Source organism: Carassius gibelio, chromosome A17 (genome assembly GCF_023724105.1).
Source record: "Carassius gibelio isolate Cgi1373 ecotype wild population from Czech Republic chromosome A17, carGib1.2-hapl.c, whole genome shotgun sequence".
In the NCBI taxonomy this organism is placed as follows: Eukaryota; Metazoa; Chordata; class Actinopteri; order Cypriniformes; family Cyprinidae; genus Carassius; species Carassius gibelio.
Window position 1 is genome coordinate 19,216,820 of NC_068387.1, and position 21,986 is coordinate 19,238,805.

General features: G+C 35.8%; 2 protein-coding genes across 3 annotated transcripts; one reads left to right on the forward strand and one right to left on the reverse strand.

Annotated features, from left to right (window-relative positions):
• The first annotated feature begins 3,006 nt into the window (after positions 1-3,006).
• On the forward strand, positions 3,007-10,305 carry LOC127933465 (cytochrome P450 26B1-like). Its single transcript, XM_052530487.1, has 6 exons — positions 3,007-3,326; positions 5,998-6,222; positions 6,472-6,747; positions 6,916-7,071; positions 7,876-8,301; positions 8,944-10,305. The coding sequence occupies exons 1-6, from the start codon at positions 3,123-3,125 to the stop codon at positions 9,319-9,321; spliced, it is 1,665 nt and encodes a 554-aa protein (XP_052386447.1). The 5' UTR covers positions 3,007-3,122; the 3' UTR covers positions 9,322-10,305.
• A 4,902-nt stretch (positions 10,306-15,207) lies between these two features.
• On the reverse strand, positions 15,208-21,545 carry LOC127933588 (solute carrier family 22 member 15-like). Of its 2 annotated transcripts, none has more exons than XM_052530658.1 (12): positions 21,398-21,545; positions 20,209-20,352; positions 19,914-20,046; positions 19,242-19,406; positions 19,027-19,156; positions 18,038-18,259; positions 17,784-17,924; positions 17,612-17,694; positions 17,137-17,245; positions 16,822-16,894; positions 16,511-16,669; positions 15,208-16,184 (listed from the first exon to the last, which is right to left on the reverse strand). In XM_052530658.1, exons 1-12 carry the CDS (start codon positions 21,419-21,421, stop codon positions 16,128-16,130), a joined length of 1,440 nt encoding a protein of 479 aa, XP_052386618.1. In that variant the 5' UTR covers positions 21,422-21,545; the 3' UTR covers positions 15,208-16,127. The 2 variants fall into 2 exon arrangements, with proteins under 2 accessions (XP_052386618.1, XP_052386617.1); XM_052530657.1 differs by having other exon boundaries at positions 21,338-21,545.
• Between the last annotated feature and the right edge of the window lie 441 nt (positions 21,546-21,986).

Genomic DNA, 21,986 nt, shown 5'->3' on the forward strand with positions numbered 1-21,986 from the left:
GGTGAAAATTACACTAAAAAACAAAAATATTGTCACTTTTAAAAGTATAGTCACAGAATTTGAGAATTTATCTCAATAGAAGTCAATGCGATGCCTCAAAGTAAAATTTTAGCGAGTTAAGTGTGTGTCTGGAAAGCAGACAGTAAGTTATATCTGTCATTAAGAGCAAGTCTGAACAGAAAAAGGGACATTTTCAGCACATCACCTAAGCAGCCACAGTAAAATAATCCTCCAAATGTGTATCCTTAAAGTTAATCAAAGGTAATCTTGATATCAAAGATCAGCATTGTCATTAAAGGCAACACTCTTCAAGTGTCTGTTTGGGAAAAATCAACAAAACGATATTATTGCCTTAGTCAACATTAACAGTTTCATGTTTCAGGTTAATTGTGATAAATTTCACAAAGGTAAAATTCCATTCTGATTTATCTGTAGTTGTGATGTGGTTTTAGTGACTTCTTTGATGATGTCATCGTTTGGCATCTGACAAATGATGGGTAAATTTATGGAAATATTTACTTATGATTCATCAGTTTTATAAGATCAAAAGTATCCATCAAATAAGAAAAAGGTAATGGTATTTATTAGAACTAAGTACAGTAGAAGTACAACTACTATACAAAATTATGTAAAAATGACATGGGTTCCTTTGGCTTTTGCCAGATGATTAATCTTGTATTTGACATCTGGAGTAAGAGTGTTGAATTATCACGACTTTCATTAATTCTGTACTTATCTGAACATAAACATAAATATATCTGGATATTTTGAATACAGTAAATAGCAGTGATATTTGAATCTTGAATGAATGTTTAAATCTATGCACTAATTACTCATAAAATATAATATATTAAAATATAATGCCTCTGGATGTTTATTTGGTGTGTACAGCACATATATGTGAGAGGAGACCTGGCCATGAGTGTGTGACTATTTGGCAAGTCCTTGCATGTCTTTAACCTGACTTTGAGCTTTAGCTGGTATTCTGAGTCTCTGTTGTTAAAATTAATAACAGGATTTGTTCAACCACCCCAGACAGAGAATGTCTTCTGTACCTATCTATCTGTCCTTTCTCACTCTGGCCTTATTTGACATAGTTTAAACATCAGAAATCATTCAAGAAAGACAAATGAAAACTAGCCAACTTCATCTTCTGACCTGTTTTAAGAATGTAGCTAACAAAAGCAGCTCCAGAGGGAAATGAGACAGAACTTTTCTTTTGTTTGTATGTAACAATATTATTCAGAATTAAATCTATATAATTATGTAAACTTTTTTTAATTAAAAAAATATTTTATGACATATGTAGGCTATATATATATATATATATATATATGGCAAGATTACCGTAGCCTACACGAAGCGCAAAATAACTGAAAATTTAAAAAGACATATAGGCTTACGCTAATGCTCTCAAACTGAAATAGGCTGCCTAGAAAAAATTACTTCTGCTCGATTAATGTCTGTATCGGACGTAGAGCCTGCACAAGTAACATCATTAAATAATAATAATATTAATATTTTATATATATATATACACACACACACACACATCACTAATATGTTACAAAATATATAGGTTTGTTTAAGATAAGTTAATTTTCTCAGGGCGACAAAATATAATAAAGTTGCGCAAGACAAAAGTAAAACGATTGTGTTCAGAAACTGATTGACCTGTTATTTTTTAAAAGATGGCCCGCTGGAACTATCCTTAATTATCCACAGACTAAAAAATTATATTATGTGAATGGGTTAAATTACATGTGTTCTAACGAAGGAAATTTTTGATTTATTTGAAAAGTTATTTAACATTGTGCAGCTTCTCTGTAAACAAATGTTAACATGCTATTTTCGATTGTCTGAAGATAATTTAATCTAAATTAATTAACAGAATAACATTTTTTTTTTACACTTTTTTTTTTTTTTTTTTTTGATGTAGACATTATAAAGTAGAATGCTGGCCAAAAATGCAGTGCATGAAAATTATGACAAGAGGATCGAATGGAATTCTAATGAGGAAATAGGCGATAAGTAATACCACAACAATCTCAATCTCTCAATCTCTCTCTCTCTCTCTCTCTCTCTCTCTCTCTCTCTGTGTGTGTGTGTGTATGTTCGTAAACTACTAACATTTCCCATACCCTGTGATATATCCACGACCTCTTCAACTATCGGAGAGAAAAAAAAAAGAAAAGAAAAAAGCCTGCTCACACGTCACTGAAGGTGGATCAAAACATGTGCCTCTACCTATAAAGCTAGAGCGCGCGAGATGCACAGCAGACTCACATAAGAGAGAATCTGGAAGTTTCACTGGATATCTTCGGTATGATTTTACACTCGTGTTGAGGTGAGAAGTCTACACACTCATTGTACGTCTCTGTTTCGCTTGTAAGGTCACCATTACCTTTGTTATTAAGATAATGTTATTTTAGATTACTGATTGCATGCTTTAGCCAAAGACTTGTTACTCCATTCGATAAAGTGTCTTCATCGATTATAAGGTTAAGTGAGAACCATCCGCTTATCAGAAGTCATTTTTCACTGTAGCGATATGATTCTTCGGAGATTTAAATCTCTTAAGGTTTCAAATGAAGATAAAACCTTAATAAAAGAACTAAAGAATAAAAGTTGTTTATGTACACCATGTAGTACTTGACTATATAGCCTTATGCTGTTTTTAAGAATATACAAGTTTAACTTACTATGTAGCGTGTTCAAGAAGAGTGATTTTCTGTATTTAAGCACAAATGTGCTCGTTTGCAAACTTCCCATAATCTCAAATTCGTTTCGAGTCTGATTTCGAGAGCAAGGCTGTTCCAGGGGTTGCACCCCAAGAAAAGATGGGAAACTCGGATGAAAGACATGCCAGCGCATGCAACTTGTAAAACTGTTTGGAATAGTTGTCAGTTTCTTGGAAGCTGGAGAGACTGACAGCACGGTAGATCTCCTCTCTTCATAAAACCCATGTTAAACCCGTGTAATGTCCTATTTTTATTCCATTCCTAGATTTGCATAAGCGCTTCTTGACGCAACTTATTGAACGCGCTCCATCAAGAAGAAGAAATCATCACTGGAACAACACGCACGTGGATTCTTTGCTTTCTTTTTTTTAATCGTTGGAGATGTTCGGGCACGATATCTGCCTCGTGTCCGCGTTGCTGGCGGCTGCCGGTGCTGTCTTACCGGCTCTGCTGTTGCTTGCGGTTTCGCGGCTGCTGTGGGAGATCAGGTGGAGCATCACCCGGGATCGGACGTGTAAACTCCCACTCCCGCAGGGCTCCATGGGCTGGCCGCTGGTCGGAGAAACTTTTCACTGGCTTATCCAGGTAAGACTTGTCACATAAATAAAATTATACATGTTTCTTTTTGCTCTTATTTATATTTTATTGATTATGAATTTAAGCTTTGTTCCCTTGATTAGCTAAGTAACACTTATAGTTCTAATAGGCCAATCTATATAATAGGCCCACATTGTAATTTTATATTATTCAAATGTTTTAGGAGTAAAAAAAATAAATAATTAGTTAGGTTATATATTTAACAATGTAATATGTAGGCCTAAGAGAAAAACTGTTAAAATCAGATCTTGAATTATCTAGGCAGGGTCATTGCGAAATAGGTCTGTAATTTTATTTAGGCAACTTGTTTTTGGCGCCCCAGCGCATTTAACAAATTGTAAACAATGCATTTTAAACAATATACCTGTACTAACATTTTCTTACATATATTGATTTTTTTTCTATAATAAGGAGTAAAGAAAATCATAGACTTATTTCGCAGTGAAATAAATCAAGAACTGATTTTAACATTTTTTTTTTCCTTAGGCCTACATATTACATTGTTAAGCTGGGTACAGTTGGTACACTTTTTGCTTTTTTCTTTACCACATCAAAACCAGGGACAGAAAAGAAGTGATTTTTCATATACCAGTTCCTTTACTTGTCTACTAAAATATTAATAATTATTAACACCCTATAGGTCATATTTGCCACAATAAACAAAAGAAGCTTTTTTGTTCCAACTGTACCCATGTTGGTTTTGTACAGCAATGGCAAACAGCAATAATAAAACAGATCAAATGCAAACAAAAACCTAATAAACATAACACAGTAACGTAATGCAAGTAAACTGCATGTGCCACAATAGGATTCTACTGTGAGTACATTTAATACATTGTGTCTCAACTGTACCCCGCTGACCACCTCAAACATTTCTCTAGATTTTACGATGACCTTGCATGACACAAAGCCATGCAATATGTCAGTTGGTAGAGCACAGATTAAGGTTTACGAAAATGTAAGTTACCTTCAAAAGTCATGTAAGGACGACAAACTATTCACTGTGGAAGGGATGTGGTGAAGTGAAAAACTTTACCTTGGAAAAAAAAAACTTTCGCCGATATCTTGCACACAGACTGAAGTAGTATAAGTCTTTAGATATTTTAATTGTGATGATTTTGACTCACATTTAACAAAAACCCACCAATCTCAACAAATTAGAATATGGTGACATGCCAATCAGCTAATCAGCTCAAAACACCTGCAAAGGTTTCCTGAGCCTTCAAAATGGTCTCTCAGTTTGGTTCACTACACAATCATGGGGAAGACTGCTGATCTGACAGTGGAAGGGTGGAGAAGAAGGGTGGTGGAGAAGCTCACAGCCCAAGTTGCTTGAAGTCCAGTGTTAAATTTCCACAGTCTGTGATGATTTGGGGTGTAATGTCATCTGCTGGTGTTGGTCCATTGTATTTTTTTAAAAACCAAAGCTACTGCACCTGTTTACCAAGAAATTTGTGAGCGCTTAGCAGGATTTGACACCTTCCCACACTGCCAAAAACCCCAAAAGTTGGTTAAATGACCATGGTGTTGGTGTGCTTGACTGGCCAGCAAACTCACCAGATCTGAACCTCATATAGAATCTATGGGGTATTGTCAAGAGGAAAATGAGAAACAAGAGACCAAACAATGCAGATGAGCTGAAGGACACTGTCAAAAAAAAAAAACCTGGGCTTCCATACCACCACAGCAGTGCCACATACTGTTCACCTCCATGCAGTAATTGAACTTTTCCACGACATTCTAATTTGAGACACACCTGTACTTCAAATTCCCCACGATCGAAGAGGGCTGTAATACCCATGTGTGAAGCAAATATCACAGATCAGACTTGTTGTCCAAAGAAGTTAAGGTGTTTCAAATGTACCCCTGTACCAACTGTACCTGGTCTACCCTATATAGCCTAACTAAATAATAACTTATCCATTCATTATTTTGTTTTGTTTATTATAAATGATAGGCTAGACTGCAAAGAACCATGTGTCATTATAATTACCACTATGTACAAAGCTGATTTTCATTACAAGTATAAACATTTAGCACACTCTGACTCACTTTTGTGGTTACTTTAAGTTCTTTAAAAAAGAATGTAAAGCGTAGCTTGACCACAACTGACCACAGATCAAATTAAGTCGTGATCATGAGAAAACTACTTTCGTTATGTCGTGATCACAAGAAAATGACTTATGTCGAGATTACGAGATAATTTAGTCATGATCACGAAAAAACAAGAAAGAAAAGGTAATAATCTCTTAGGGCTTCCGTAAAGTTTCTCTGCTGGCCTAATGTACAAATCAACAAGGGGAATTGTTCTCTGCATGTATGGACTTGATGAGGGTATAATTCTCCACTGTGTTTAAAACAGACGTTTTCATCTTGATTTTATACACAATGGCAGAACTAATCAATCCATTGCAGAAGAAACAAATAAAAAATAAATAAAAAAATAAATAAAATTGCAAGACGTAGGCCTGGAAAGTTGATAAAGTAGTATGGACATTTCTACATACATTTTTGTAGTTATTGTCAACTCTATATCATTTTTAAAATACTTATAGTCACAAATGACTGGATAAGTCTTAGAAATGAATTGGTTAAAAGTAATGAGGACCCGGTGTATTGCATGAAAGATTTTACATGAAACTCTACTGTGTTGTATCAGGGATCCAGCTTTCACATCTCCAGACGTGAGAAACATGGAAATGTTTTTAAAACTCACCTTTTGGGCAAACCCCTTATCCGAGTGACCGGTGCAGAAAACATCCGTAAGATTCTGCTGGGTGAACACACGCTGGTGTGCACGCAGTGGCCCCAGAGCACACGCATCATCCTGGGGCCCAACACTCTGGTAAACTCAGTTGGTGACCTGCACAAGAGGAAAAGAAAAGTAAGTGTATCTGAAATGCGTGCACTCTCAAAGACTTGTTGTTTGAATGTCTCGATAAAAAAAGGCATCTGATCAAAAATATTAACCCATTAATTGCTTTATTTCTCTTATAAATAACCCTGTAAAGATGAAGGCTTTACTGTTTGCTATTGCCTCACAAAAATTAATATTTCATTTCCAGCCATTAATGTTGCAATATATAGTTCAGCATTTGATCAATACAATTTAGTTTTCTGTTCGTTTTCCTAGATCCTTGCAAAAGTGTTTAGCCGTGGAGCGCTGGAGGCCTATCTGTCACACCTTCAAGATGTCGTCAAGTCTGAAATTGCGAAGTGGTGCGCCGAGACCGGGTCTGTGGATGTATACACCGCAGCCAAGTCACTGACTTTCCGCATCGCAGTGCGAGTCCTGCTCGGTCTGCGGCTGGAGGAGCAGCAAATCACTTCTCTCTCCAAAACCTTTGAACAACTCATGAGCAATCTCTTTTCTCTTCCTATTGACACCCCAATAAGCGGCCTGCGCAAGGTGAGAATAAGTCCAGTTCTGATCTTTCTTCCACAAGCTAATAGTCACACTGTCTTACAGCTTGAGCAAACAAAACTGAGTACATTTCCAAGTCACTAGATGAATGTCTAAATCTTGGTCATTTTCGAGAACTTTAATTCATGAACACAATCTATTGTTTTGTTGTAGGGAATCAGGGCCCGTGAGATTCTGCACTCTGCCATGGAGAAGATCATAGAAGAGAAACTGAAAAAGCAGCAAAGCAGTGATTATTGTGACGCTTTTGACTATATGCTGAGCAGTGCAAAGGAAGATGACTACGAGCTTACAATGCAAGAACTCAAGGTAAACCTTACAGTAGAAGGCCAAATCCAAATGTATTGTGTGCTATCTTTGTACTATTACCTAGCTTTAATTATTTTATTTTGTAGAATTATATTTTCCTTCCATCACTGATGATGATCCCATGACAATGTTTTGATCCAATTACATTTTATTTTATTTATTTATACCTACATCCACAGACACAAATATATATGTATAAAACCACAAGCCAAAAGTTTGCAGTAACTTTTTTTTTTTAGTTTTTAAAAGAACACTTCAATGGTGGCATTTATTTGATAAAAAAAATGCAGCAAAACAGTAATATTGTAAATATTATTTTAAAAAATTGTATAACAAAAAAATTTATACCTTTATTCAAGGATGCACTAAACTGAAAAGTGACAGTAAAGACATTTATAATGTGACCAAAGATTTATATTACAAGTAAATGCTGTTCTTTTAAACTTTCTATTCATCAGAGAATTCTGAAAAATGTATTAAGTTTTTCAAAAAAAATATAAAGCAGCAAAAAACTTTTCAGCTTTGATAATAATAACAATTATTATATATACATATATATTACTGTTTTTACTGTATTATTGTGCAAATAAATGCAGCCTTGGTGAGCATGAAATACAATTGTAAGTTTTTCAAAATTTTACAAATTTGTGATTATTCCAAACTTTTGTCTTCTAGTTAGTATATGTATATGCAAAATAAATTGCTTTTCTAATTGTTAATTGTTAATTGTTGGCATTTCATTTTTGTCATTCGATTTCATCTGAATATATGTTTGCTAACTAAATAAATTCAAATGCATTTTAGGAAACCGCAGTAGAGTTAATCTTCGCTGCTCACTCCACTACTGCCAGTGCATCAACATCCCTCATCCTGCAGCTCCTGCGTCATCCAGATGTGAGTGAGCGCGCCAGAGCAGAGCTGGAAAGCGAGGGGTTGAATGGTGACGTGTACGGATACTGCCGCGCTCGTTGCCATGGCAACATCATCAGTGAGGAAAGGGGTGCTGCTGAGAAGAGTACTTGTGAGTGGAGATCAGCGATGAATAAAACAATGTGTTTAGAAGCAGGGGACAAGGAAGAGGTGCATTGGTCTCGGACCCACGTCCCTTACCTTAGTTTGGAGAAACTGAATCAACTTTCTTATCTGGACTGTGTGGTCAGGGAGGTGCTTCGGTTCCTCCCACCGGTGTCTGGGGGATACAGGACAGTTCTGCAAACATTTGAATTAAACGTAAGTGGTTTTGTTTTGGTTTGGTTTTTGTATTTGGCCAAAATAAGTACAGCAAATTCCATTTTTAGATATTGTATTCGTAGTTTGCAAAAATCTATTTCATGCTAATAGCTAGATTTATTTTTCAGTATATTTTTTAATGATGCATTATAAAATTGATATAATAATAATAATAATAATCAGATGTTGCTGATGAAAAAGCCGGGATAATTTTTTTATTTTTATTTTTGTTCATTAAAATTGTATAAAATAATTTAGTGTTCTTGTCAGTAACATTTTATTTTAGAAACATTACTAATATATATATATATATATATATATATATATATATATATATATATATATATATATATATATATATATATATATATATATATTCTGCATTATAAAAATAGTGTGAATAAAATGTGCATCTAACACAAAAATAATGTAAAAACAAAAAATGAATGATTTTTTTCAGTAACATTTTATTTATTAAGGAACATTAAAAAATCCTGATATAATTTATATAAAAAATAAAAGTAGTATTAGTAGTAACAATACTAAGACGTTACTGATGAAAACATATATATTTTGAGGTCTCAGAAAGGTCTAGAAGGCAATGTGCTCTAATATAATAATTCCCATATTGTTCATCTGCAGGGTTATCAGATCCCGAAGGGCTGGAGCATCATGTACAGCATCCGTGACACGCATGAGACAGCAGAAGCGTATCAGAACCCAGAGCTCTTCGACCCGGACCGGTTCTCCATGGATCGAAACGAGAGCAAATCCGACCGCTTCAGTTACGTCCCTTTCGGAGGCGGTGTGAGGAGGTGCATCGGCCGAGAACTAGCTTTGATTGTGCTGAAGACTCTTGCAGTGGAGTTGCTCGCCACAGTGGATTGCACTTTGGCGACAGAAACATATCCAAGGATGCAGACGGTGCCAATCGTGCATCCTGTCAATGGATTGCATGTGTTTTTTAACTACAGAACCCACGGAGTTGAGAGAAACCGGAGGGAGTCCACGCATATGTAAACAACGAATAAAAAAACTTAATTGAGACACAGTACAACATAAAACGTCAACATAAAGACAAAAATTGCTTTTCAGAATCATGAACAATCATGTAGTTTCCCTTCTGATGTTATGTAAAGCAAAACACCTGGAAATGGATGGAATGATGAACTTGACCCATTCATTAGATAATGCAAAATCTTGCAATCTTGCAATTTGTGAAAAGGGTGAATATCCACTAGAATGCATGAAAAAGTTACTTAAGCCTGCGTAAAAGCCTGTTAGGTTTGAATAAGCAAGCCATTTTGATGTGCACGAGGACGTCTAAAAATTAGAAGAGAAATGCATTTAAATTCATTTATTCTTTAATTTCAGCCTTGTATGTTATATATAAACAAAACCTGTTTTTGTTTTATGATATGAAGTAGAAACACAAATAAGCTCTATTTATATTTTTTCTCAAGTAAATAAAAATAGCTCACTTAATAAAAAAATAATCTCACACCACTTTCTAATTGCTAGGCCACTGTACTATTAAAATGACTATAAGTGCTGTCCTTGCGGTTCTGTACTCTAGCACGTACAGAAGTTACATATTGCTTTAAACCATGTAAATAGGTGACTAATGCATAGTTATTTGTGTTTATCGTGAATGTAAGCTGTGAAAAATTATTCTTGCGCTGTGAACTGGGGGAACAGTTTAAATACAGGGAAGGAGAAAACAAGCAGCACTTTTTCTCCAAATAAGGAGTATATGTGTTATACACGTCGTGTCAATACTTATAATACTTGTAGTTACCGTGGTCATGCTTGTCTTGTGGAGTTGTGCTCATGTTAATTGTATATCTTTTATGGTATCTATTCTGAAATGTGCATTTGGAGTTCTGGTATAGTGTTTAAGATGTCTCTGTTCAATAAAGAGATTTGATGTTTTTATTTGCACATTGTTGAGCGTGAACATTGTCAGAGTCAGTGAGAGCAATTTTTACTAAGTAAAGGTCTTGTTTTGTCTCAACAAGTCGTTTTTTGTCTTAACTACTTTAGAATTTGAAGGAAAAGACCGTATTGTTTAGATCAAATAGAGCTGTCCCTGAATCGACCAGCAGTAGACATGCAGCCTCTCGTAGCCATACAAACTGTTTGAAAGATTTTAAGGTCACTGAGCAAAAGGGGAAGCAACTTTCACACATGTATGGACATAAAACTGACAAAAGAATTTGTCATGGACTGACACACACACACACCCTTAAGACTAGCAGCCGAAGGGCACACAAACATACCAGATGGAGTGCATACAGTGTGCTTCAGTGTCAAGGGTGCAAGATATATTCGAGAGGATGAGAGTGGTTAGAGAGGTAGGATGAAGAAAGGTTATAGTGAAGTAGAAATAGATGGAAGAAGTGATTTTTAATCTCACCCTAAAGGAATCATGTGACTCTAATTGTGATCTTGACCTTGATCATATAAAAATAAAACGGGGAAAAGGGAAATATATACAAAGTCAAATAAATTAGCAAAACAAAAAATGAGTTTCTGCTCTGCTGAAGAAGTCAGTGTTAACAGTCGTCTTTTTTTCCCTTTCAACTAGTTTGGTCTAACAAATACATTTCCTTTGTAATCCATGCAGTATCATCCTATTTCCCATTTTATTGTTCCATCGTGCCCCGAGGCAGGATCATAGTTCAGCTGAACTTCTGAACCGGATTACTTTTTGTGTATGTGTGTATAGATAATGTCACACCTTCAATCATCTGACTGACAGCGCTTTAAACAGCATGATTTGTAAGTGCCAAATGACTTAAACACACTACAAAGGTTACTATCAGCCATCCTAACTTACCTACTCTGGTGAAGAGTTAAATGTCGAAATCTGACTGTTATATTCTGAATGGTCTTTCAGCTAAACCCATTTGAGAATGAACGTCATCAGCTACAGGTACCATGTGAATTGTTTGTTAGGGATCAGTCACGGTGGAAGCCGTGTGTGGTGTGTCATGACCTCTGTTGGCAGTATCAGTATGTGTGTTGGAATGCAGAAGCAGCAGCTGGTGTCTACACTGTAATTACCCCACAGCACAAATGCATCCTGACCCAAACACACATACACACACACACACGTGCACATCACCCCTCTGTAGTTAGAGTTCACAAAACAAGGGCAAAGGTAAGTGAACACACATTTGCTGCACATCCTTAATCGTTCAGTGTAGGCCTATGCATTATTTTATTAATAAATCAATATGCCAGATAGAGATCGATAGATAGATAGATAGATAGATAGATAGATAGATAGATAGATAGATAGATAGATAGATAGATAGATAGATAGATTCAAATTCAGCATTCGTAAAAATGAGGATATCACCTCGACATGACTTCTACAGTTTACTGCATATTCAAATAACCGGCTATAGATCACATTATTTCCTGTTGTTCTTTGGAACATAATCATCTTCACCTCAGGTGCACATGTGCCTACTGTACTTCCCTTAAGGGGAATATTCATTCACGAGGAAAACATGAGGGAAAATATCCAGCTCACTGTGACAGGACTTGCTGTTGACCTGAGTTGACTGAATTTGTGTTATACAGAAATTCTCCCCACAGCCTTTGGGTGAATCAATGCAAATGTGCACGCAGTGCTGCATTCTTAAAGTCATTCATCAGACACTGAAACAGAAGTTGGGAGGGATTTCAGGCTTCAATAACAGTGATTGACATGCTTTAATAAAGAAGAATCAGCGCAACAATAATGCTACACCCAATGTCAGCACATCTGCATAAGCTTTTGATGCAGCAAAAATGCGTCTGAATGAATAGGTTCAGCTCGACTGAGTGTCTACAAATATTCAGGGAGGACTTGGTGGAGTTTCATGGGTAAATGCACTTTTTAGAGCTAAAATCGTATGGGATTATATATACAGTATAGTGGCATCTCAATTCACAAATCTGTCATCGGTCTAGATGGTTACTAGTGATACTGTCACAAAATGATAAAAAATCTTTTCAAATGTCATTCAGACTAGCTTGGCTAACTGCATGCATTTACTTTGTGTTGCATGGGTTTACATTTGCATGTTTTGCTAAATAATATTTCTATAATTTCCATTGGACAGCTGAACCATCACTCTTCTGAGAAAATAAATAAAAATAAAATGTTGCATGAGAGCAAAAGCCACATCTTGGATCATCTAAAAAGAAAAAAAAAAGCACATAACAGGAGTTTCCAACCTTTTTTGTGAACTAGTGATCCTTGAGGAGCACTTTCTTGTGGAGTTTTAAACCAACTTTTTCCAGCACACGTGTCTGGAAGGTTCTAGTGACCTTGGAGGCCTTGATTACCAGGTTCAGGTGTTAATTAGGGTTACAGATAAATCAGGCAGGAAGGCGGTCCTCCAGGATCAAGGTTGGAAATCTCCTGATCTTTTAATTATTTTAATAATTTACTTGAAGTACATCCTGAGATATTTGATGTTGTTGTAACTTTTCAATATACTTTATTTATATTTACATACTTTATATATTAACTTTATGTATATTGTTGTTTTGTCTTGAAATACATGTACTTATGTAAAATAGCATAATAATAAAAGGCAATATTTGACTGTATCTATTAAAAATAAAATAAAAAACATTTCAAAGAGTTTGGATAAGCATATTACCAGATGTTTATTTCTGTTTGTTTTATCTTAGTGTTTTATGGTGTCTCCTTATCCATACACCTTTTAATATTTATTATTCTCAAGTAGGTAAGGAAAGTCGAATCTGAACTAAAATTTAAGCATTCTGAAAGTCCTTACAATTTGCTCATAATCTCCATTAACACTAGATAGACAGAGAGAGAGACAGACAGATAGATAGATAAATAATCACGTGCGTCATCACTATGACACACCCTTTGTGGCATTGGTTCTGGCTTTTGTTCAAACAGAGCTTGTTCCAGGACTGAACCTGGCAATGTTACTAACTTTATTGTTGCTGCCACTGCCACCGTCATGTTGTGAAGACACTGTGTGTTTCGTTGGAAAAAACGAAAATTCTTTGTTTGGCCTTCCAAAAAAAGGGGCATGACATGAGTGGTTACATTGTATTTACAACACAGAAAAGTTCAACCCAAATATTCAGATGTGTGCAGCACGTTTTATGGAGGGCTGATTCCTGAACCAAGTAGAGTAGACTACAGTGCTTTCTGTTCTCACAGTCCCTAAGTAGGTTTTGAAGATTCGAAGGCTAGTTTTGAGCAGTGTAGAGTAGGCCTAGTGTTGTTTGTCATTTCTCTGATCACAAATGGATAACATGGTTTTATGTTTATGTGGCGCGATGCAATGCAATGCGTAAAATAACAGTATACGTCATTATAATCCATTATTATGTTCCCACTGGATGGAACAAATGCCTCATTTATAATGGGTTTTATTGGTTTTGTCTCGTTGAGCTGGGACACACAGCATCACAGTACGGTAAGCGGCGTAGCATTTCCGACACATTCTTGAAGCATTCGGCCAATCACAACGCACTGGATAGCTGGCCAATCACATTACACCTCACTTTTCAGAACGATGAGCTTTGTAGAAATTGATGCGTTTCAGAAAGGCGGAGGATAGATGAGCAACAATAATGTACAGCATGTGTAAAAAAATTTTTTTTTTTTTTTACCTTAAACTGCATAACACATTTCACAAAATAATGTTCTTTTTAGCAACATCAATTAACCCCTTTAAAACAAACAAAAGAGTTTAGGTTTTTTTTATCCCTGTTATTTTAATCTTTTATTCTGAAGACATTATATTCACAAGTTGTTTTGCATATACAGACAGAACCGGTACAGTATGGCCTGCAGCAATTATCTTGCGAGTTCAGTCTCAGGTCATTTTGTTCTATGATTTTCCAGAAATCTGGCTTCCTCCTCAGGCTTCATACCTCTGTCGATGGCTCACCTCTTGAACATTCTCTTCCCACACCCACGTACAAACAATGATAGTGACCTGATATTGAACCTGAGCTACTTTTCTGTAAAGGCGTGTGACAGTTGTTGTGCTTTCTGAATGCAATGATGAGCTGAAAGCAGGAACGTGACATCACTCCAGGCTTATAGACTTCCTTTACATAAAAAAAAAGTTAACACAGACGTTTATACTTTCCACTTTGATTTGGGAGAACAGTCTTCTGGAAACAGCATTCAGTTTGCTCATCTATAGAAATTCTTCTATATGAAGCCCATCCCATCACACAGCTTTCTGTGCTCATCGATTGCATAAAAAAGCAGTCAAGCAAGCAGTATTTTCAACATGAAACCACAACTACAACACATTATCATGTGTATCAATGTGAGGCAGTGGCATGCACAGACCTCCTGAGGGGCAGGGGAGTTGTGGGGGTTGGTGGCCCCCTCGGTCGAAATCACGGTTCGGGGGGTGTTCATTATTACAGAGAAATGTAGCTGTTTATTTTATTTTTTTAATACAAGTTGAACACAGGGTATAAATGATGCACTCAAGAGACCACACCTTCTGTATCTGCGGTTTATCTCCTTGCGCAGGGTGATATAACGCCTGCCAGACCTTGGATGAAGACTTACAGAATGAAAACAGTTATTATAGTTAATGCTTACTCTCTCGTAACCTGTTCTGTCAGCTACATGCAGTGCCACAGGCTGCGATTACAGCAAGGAAAAAGAAACGGAAAACCAAAAAAATAAAATAAAACAGGTTTGTGGTTGAACGTTTTGTGTCGGCTTCTTTGAAACTCCCAGCTCCTGAATCCTGTGGTTTACCTGAGCACTGCTCACCTGCGTCAACGCTGACATCATCACCACTAGGACTGGAACAGGTTAAAGGTGACCTCAGTTCAGGGGAGGTGGCCTTCAACAGTGCCATCTACTGGTGACAGATGGACATGTACATTCACGCGCATTATACGGGAGGCATTTATTTAAAAGCTTTCCCCCAAACTTTTAAAATAAAAACAAATGCATGTTTAGCAATGTACATAAATATACACAAATATGTATGTGTTCAACACTTCACTTCTTCCTTTGAAGAAAAATAATGGTCAATAAAAGTTATATAAAAAAATAAAAATTCTTCTATTATTCACCCTCAGGTTGATCCAAACTAACATGCTGACATTATATATATATTTTTTCAGTGTAACACCAGTCTAAAACAAACGCCAGTAATAAAAGTATGAATCCCAAATCTAATTTATCCACTGATATTTCTTGAATTTCACATCTAGTGTCCAAGTGATTGAACGTAAGTTTAAAAATTAAATAACAAAAATCAACATGTGGCACAGAATACCAGCATATGAGCATGACAGAAAATCTGTCAGTAAAGATTTGAAATAGTAAATTACAATTATAATTTTTGAGTGAACTATTTCTTTAAAACAACCTAAAAGAAAGATTCTGCATCACAGAAATTTGCAGCCATTATTAATTATGAATTGAATGATAATATATACACATGCTGATGAATGTAATGTCACAGCTCTCTCTCTCTCTTACACACACACACACACACACACAAACACATTAAAACAACAGAACAAGTCATTTGTTCATAAATGGCAGTAAACACATTAAATTAGTTGTCATAATTGACACACATTATCAGAAAAGAGCTTACGAATGAGAATCTAGTCCCTTTTCCATTATTTAAAAATAGTCCTGACAGTTAAATCTGTTGAATTGATCCTTTGAGCAGACAGATTTCTTCTGGAAGGCACCTTTAGTCTTTCGGTGAGTTAGTATATGGCACACCATTCTGAACATGGTCAAGGAATGTATGTAAACAAGTGTAAGAAATGCTCTCAAGGTCTTTGTCTCAGTCACTATCAGTCCCCTTGTGGTCAATTAAATGCTTTTCCTCCAAAAGGTGAACCTATAAAAAACACAACAATCTATTATGAAGAAAAGGTCTCTCTGGGATTCTTATACAGCAATAATAACTAAAAACTTAATGGCATATTTTTGTGATCACCTGACTGTTTATTTCAAATCTAACTTATAACCACACAGACATGAAACATAGATTTCAGCTGCAAATGCATAACAGTAAATGCTAATGTAAGGAGACATAAACTATATAAAAAAATATTTGGCTGCAGAATGCCATGATCATCCAATCAGAATTGAGATTTCTAGGAAGTTATGTAGACAGGCATTAATAATCTTGTAAAATTACAATTCTGTCATGCTTATGTTTACCTGCGGCTGTAAGATTCGCTGGTAGGTGTGGCTGGACAGTTCATCAAGTGTTTCAGCAGAAGGTTTATTAAGTGTCTCAGGCAGAAGGAGCCCCAGGCAAGCCGCCGAAATCCCACTCAAACAGAACACCATAAATGGCATGGAGGTGTGCAATGATTTCTGGACAATTACCAATAAATCAGAACATAAATCAATATTATAATAATAATAATAATATATGAATAAAATAATAATTTATTAATCACACAAGAAACTATTATTTAGCTGAAAAACATGGCATTTCTCAAATCTCACAGTTTATAGCTGCTTACCATACTTGGCACGAACGGTGCAAGAATTCCCCCAACTCTACAGGACATGGAACACACACCTAACCCTGCATTCCTAACACACACAAACAAATTTACGTTAGAATTAACCCAACACTTACACTGAGGGACTTTCGGATTATACATAATAGTTTACACTACAGGGCACTGTTTGCTCAAGCACAGAATCCTATTCTGTAAAGACATACAATTTCACACTTGTTTTAATAGACATCTTTTCTGAAAATGACAAATGCAAAAGAGCTAGACCACAAAAGATGTGTCGTATCACAAATACAGCGAAGGCGTTGACTGTACCTGATCACAGTTGGGTAGAGCTCTGACGTATACACATACACAATATTAAATGCAGCACTGACCATCAGTTTTCCCACTAGAGCCAGAGACGTGGCACTTAATAAGGACCCTGAGGAAGGGAAACAACGTGCTTTAGACAACCAAAGTATAAATGCATCATTTACGCTTACAGAAAATATATGCACTATGGCTGAAAATTCAGCTTTGCCAACACAAGAACAAATTACATTTTACAATTAAATAAAAATTAAATAAATTATATTTATTTATTTATTTTACTGTATTATTATTTTTTTTTTATGCAGCATAAGACACTTCTTTCAAAAACATTTTGAAAATGTAAATTATTTCACTTTTGACTAATTGTGCATGACCCCCAAACGTATCGTAGAGCATTACTGTAATAATGAAATGCATAAATAACAAAAACTTAAACCAAGCAGCATTAAAACAATTTACTTGAGAAAATGATCACCTGATTCAGGTACAAACATCGTGAGCAGACAGGATATGCCTGCAAATGCAAGAAAATAGGACATTGACTTCCTCCGGCCTGCCCTAAAAACCAAAACAAAACAAAACAAACACACTCAGGTAATAATGTGAGAGAGTGCCACTGCAGCTTGTGGATGTGATTGTGTGTTTACCACTGTTTGTTAATGAAGTACATGCAGAGCGGATACGCAGGGAGTTCCACCAGGCCATACATGGCAACGCTAAGGTAACGATTACCTTTATCTTCACCGGCACTGAGGGTCAACCCGTAATACACAAGGCTACACGAATACCTGCAACACACACAAACAAGCACACAGAATGATCATACTAAAATACACAAACCTTTGTCATCATGCTGTAAGAGTGAAGTGAAGACATAGCTTTGCAAAATAAATACACTCACCACACATACATGAGCACCACAGTCCTCCAGCGCAGTATGGGATGTGTGACCAGCTGGAAAACCCCAGGACTGGACCCCTTCGGGGCACTGGTGCCGACGGCCCGCCGGAGCTTCACTAGAATTCTGCCTTTCCCGTTCCTCACAGCAAAATCCTGCAGGATGTCCTCAGCCTTCTCCGTGTGACCCCGAGAATAAAGCCAGCGTGGAGATTCTGGCAAAGTCCTGCCACAGACATATCTTCAGACGTATTCTGATTTCTCACGTTCAAGAAACATTATGACATTTTAGTTAAGATTTAAATATGATTGGAACCTTTTGACGGGGCTATTTTTCCTGAGTATTTTTATTATGATGCAAGCTCAATATTTTTCCTGGAGGTTGAGTTTTTTTTTTTTTGCTCTTTCGCCCCATTTATAAAAATATTATATGATATTTTATTCAGTAAGGATACATTATTTTGCTTAGAATTGGCAGTAAAGACATTTATATTGTTACAAAGAATAAGAATTACAAAGAATAATATTCAACATTGATGATAATAAATGTTTCTTGAGCACCAAATTAGCATATCTGTATTATTTTTGAAAGATCATGTGACACCCAAAACTGGAGTAATGGCTGCTGAAAATGTAGCTTCACTATCACAGGAATAAATACAATTTTAATATATTTTGAAACAGAATACGTTTATCATAAATTGTATTAATATTTCATAAAATTACTGATTTTACTCTGAGTTGGATTTCCTTCAAATCACTAAAAAAATAATATTTTTTTAACTACTTTTTTGGTGCACTTCCTTTATCAAACACATAAAAACTCTTTTAAACATTTATGATTCTGCTCCATACTAAACGTGTCCTAAAAGCAACACCAAGTGCAGCTTTACAATGCACCCTTTCACTGAACATAAATCAATTGGGCCAGTATCTTCCTGGTGGCTTTTAATGAAGTAACAGTGCTATAGTTTAACAGGACCGCTCACTTACACACAGAGCAGGAAGAGCAAAAGTCCAGGACAGTTGGCTGCAGTCGCTAGGTCCCGCCACGGCCGAACATAATAACCCAATGCGGCAAACAGAGTGATGCCCACTGCAAAGGTCATATTGGTCAAAGTCCCTGAAACACAGACAACCATAGTACCTTTATATGACTACATTAAAAGTAACCAACAAAACTGCTTCAAATATGAATTCATGTGCACCTGTCATAGCCCAATAGGACTTTCCCACATATTCCTGAGTGAGAACAAAGCAGACCAACGCCATTCCTCCATTCATCATCCCCACCAGCAGCCGAGACAACGCAAATATCTCATAACTGGGTGCTAACGCTGTTCCATACCCAAACAAGACCTCAAAAAACAGACCTGAGAGAGAACAGTTTTAATAGAGGTCCCCTTAACAACATGTTAAACTGTTACGTTTAGGTTTCATATTTGTTTCTATGCTTTTGGTTTTCAGTCGGTTGTATAAGAAAATCAGCATGACATCTTTGCAAAGTAAAGCAGTTATATATGATTAAATGGATATAAAAAAAAAAGAAAGAAAAGACCACTCACAATTCAGTATACAAATATTACAATGATCATTATGAAACATTCTATCAAATGAAACATTTTCCAATTTAATTCTATATTACTTAAATTCAAGTCATTTTAATTTTTATATAGCGATGGGCAACAATTAATAGCATCCAAAATAAAAGTTTTTGTTTACGTAGTATATCTGTGTGTATTGTGTTTATTTATTTTGTATAATTAGGGATATAGGTTTAGTATAGTCCTTAGCAGAATGTTTGATGCCTTGCAAGCACTATAATAATGTGAAATTTAAGATTATTACAAAGTACAGAAACCAGTTCAGCTCCATCCTACCAGTGAGGAAAACCGGCTTCCTGCCGATCTTGTCAGAGAGTGGACCAAACAAGACATTTCCGATCAAGAGACCTGCAAAAAACAGGGACCCAGCCAAGTTCACTTTGTAGGCTTCATGCTTAAACAAGTCCCACTAAAAGAAAAGATCAGAAGAAATTTCAAACCGATGAAATATGGATGAAAAACTGTTTCTTCTTTATTTGATGTCAAGTATAGGTTAGATTTGTATTTGAAAAGAAGAGCTTGAGTTTAAGACAAATTTGTTTAACGTGCTGAATTGATGACAGTCTCTTACCTCAGTCACGATTGAGCTGACATCTTCTGTGAATTTCACACTTTGTGTTATATCATCATCCAGACGTCCAGTAACAGGTTCTATGTGATATTCTGGCACAGCACCCACTAAAATGATGAGCATGGACTGACATGCCATATAAATCTGTAAACAAGACATATTTCAAGTTACTTTTAACAATGTATGCCCAGTTTCCCAGTACCATTAAATGAACTATATCCAAACAGATCTCAAATCAGTGCAAATTACTCTCTTATGGTAGAGATGTCCACTAGAATGATTTAATCTCATTTTCTCTTTATTTTCAATTAAAACTGACATTACATTATGGCCATAACTTATTTAGGTTATTTCAAATATATTAAACTTAAGAAAGAACCTCATTACTATATCCTATCAATGTGATAGAAGAGGACAGTTAAGAAAAAAACACTACTTTTATAATATTAACTTTATCCCTTTTTACCACAAAATTACAATTCTGTGTTGATCTGATATGAGATAAACAACATTAAACAGGCTTGGGTGAGTTTATAGTTTTTAAAATCTCATTATAATATATGACTATTTCACTTTTTTTTTCTTGTCTCTTATTGAGTAATAGGCAAGGAAGAACACATTTTGGAAGTAAAGTTTGAAAGGAAATGAAAGAAGCAGTTTAAAATGAATCCAAGATATTACTTGCTATACAAATTAAATTAACTTAAATGTATGCATTTAGCAGACGCTCTTATCCAAAGCGACTTACAGTGCATTCAGGCTATCAATTTTTTTTAACCTATCATGTGTTCCCGGGGAAGATACAAATATTTTCAGTTTTCAGGGGCAACAAAGTAATGTCAATCCTGGATTCCAGTGTCTTAACATAGAAAGCCAAAACTAATGGCATAAGTATATACATTTAAAAGTAAATGATTCACTGAAACTAAGGCAAATTAAAGCAAAGACATCCCATTGCTGCGGATAAGATGCAAATGTGACATGGCTTCAAAGGTTTGATTTATCAGATGTGAATTTTGCATAATTACTGGCTTGTGTGATCAGAAATATACAGGAATTTACCACAACAAACACAAGTCTGCCCGGTGTTAATGGATCTGCGTCTATCTTCAGTTAACGTTAACGTTACCTGTAGGAGAACCAGGATGGTGACCATCCTTTTCTGGTATCTACCGAATTCTCCAACTACCTGGTAAGCCTCCTCTAAATCCATTCCAGGGACAAAACACCCGACTGCATGCCAACGAGCTGATATTCACATTTTAATAATGGGCTTGATAACAGCAGAGACTTCAGACCTGTGATCTGACTTCCCTTCGCAGACGTGGAATGAGACCACGTGATACATAGTGGTTCTGATTGGACGAGACTGTGGCATCCAAACACGTGGTACAGTCCGCGATTCTGATTGGACTTCAGGAATTAACGTCTCTGTTAACGTTTAGCATGTTATTTGTAATATCACATTTAGATTAAAAATTAGGGGTTTAAAAATAACCATTCTTTATTTTTTAAAATCAATGGTTATTATTAACGACTATCAAGTCACTTATTTAGATGTAAATTAATGTCCAAACAGAAAGGGTAGAAAGTTCAAGATAAACATATTCGGAGAAACAGAATACTAAATTACAGAGGATCAGTGCTAAATTTTGCACAAATTTAGTGACAAGAAGGATCAACACTTAAAATTGTAAATGTGAAACCCTAACCATTTAAAATAACCAAAAGTATTTAATAATGTTTTTCTAAACAAGGGAAAAAAACTTTGTATGATA

Bases quoted from the DNA above. Each gene is read 5' to 3' on its own strand.
- LOC127933588 (XM_052530657.1), bottom strand. From the start codon at position 21,421: ATGGATTTAGAGGAGGCTTACCAGGTAGTTGGAGAATTCGGTAGATAC. The intron at 17,925-18,037 runs GTGAGTGTATTT...TGTGTGTTGCAG, and splicing joins GTGGTGCTCATGTATGTGTG to GTATTCGTGTAGCCTTGTGT. The intron at 17,246-17,611 runs GTGATCATTTTC...TCCCTTCCTCAG, and splicing joins GATGTTTGTACCTGAATCAG to GGTCCTTATTAAGTGCCACG.
- LOC127933465 (XM_052530487.1), top strand. From the start codon at position 3,123: ATGTTCGGGCACGATATCTGCCTCGTGTCCGCGTTGCTGGCGGCTGCC. The intron at 3,327-5,997 runs GTAAGACTTGTC...GTGTTGTATCAG, and splicing joins CTTTTCACTGGCTTATCCAG to GGATCCAGCTTTCACATCTC. The intron at 8,302-8,943 runs GTAAGTGGTTTT...GTTCATCTGCAG, and splicing joins TGCAAACATTTGAATTAAAC to GGTTATCAGATCCCGAAGGG.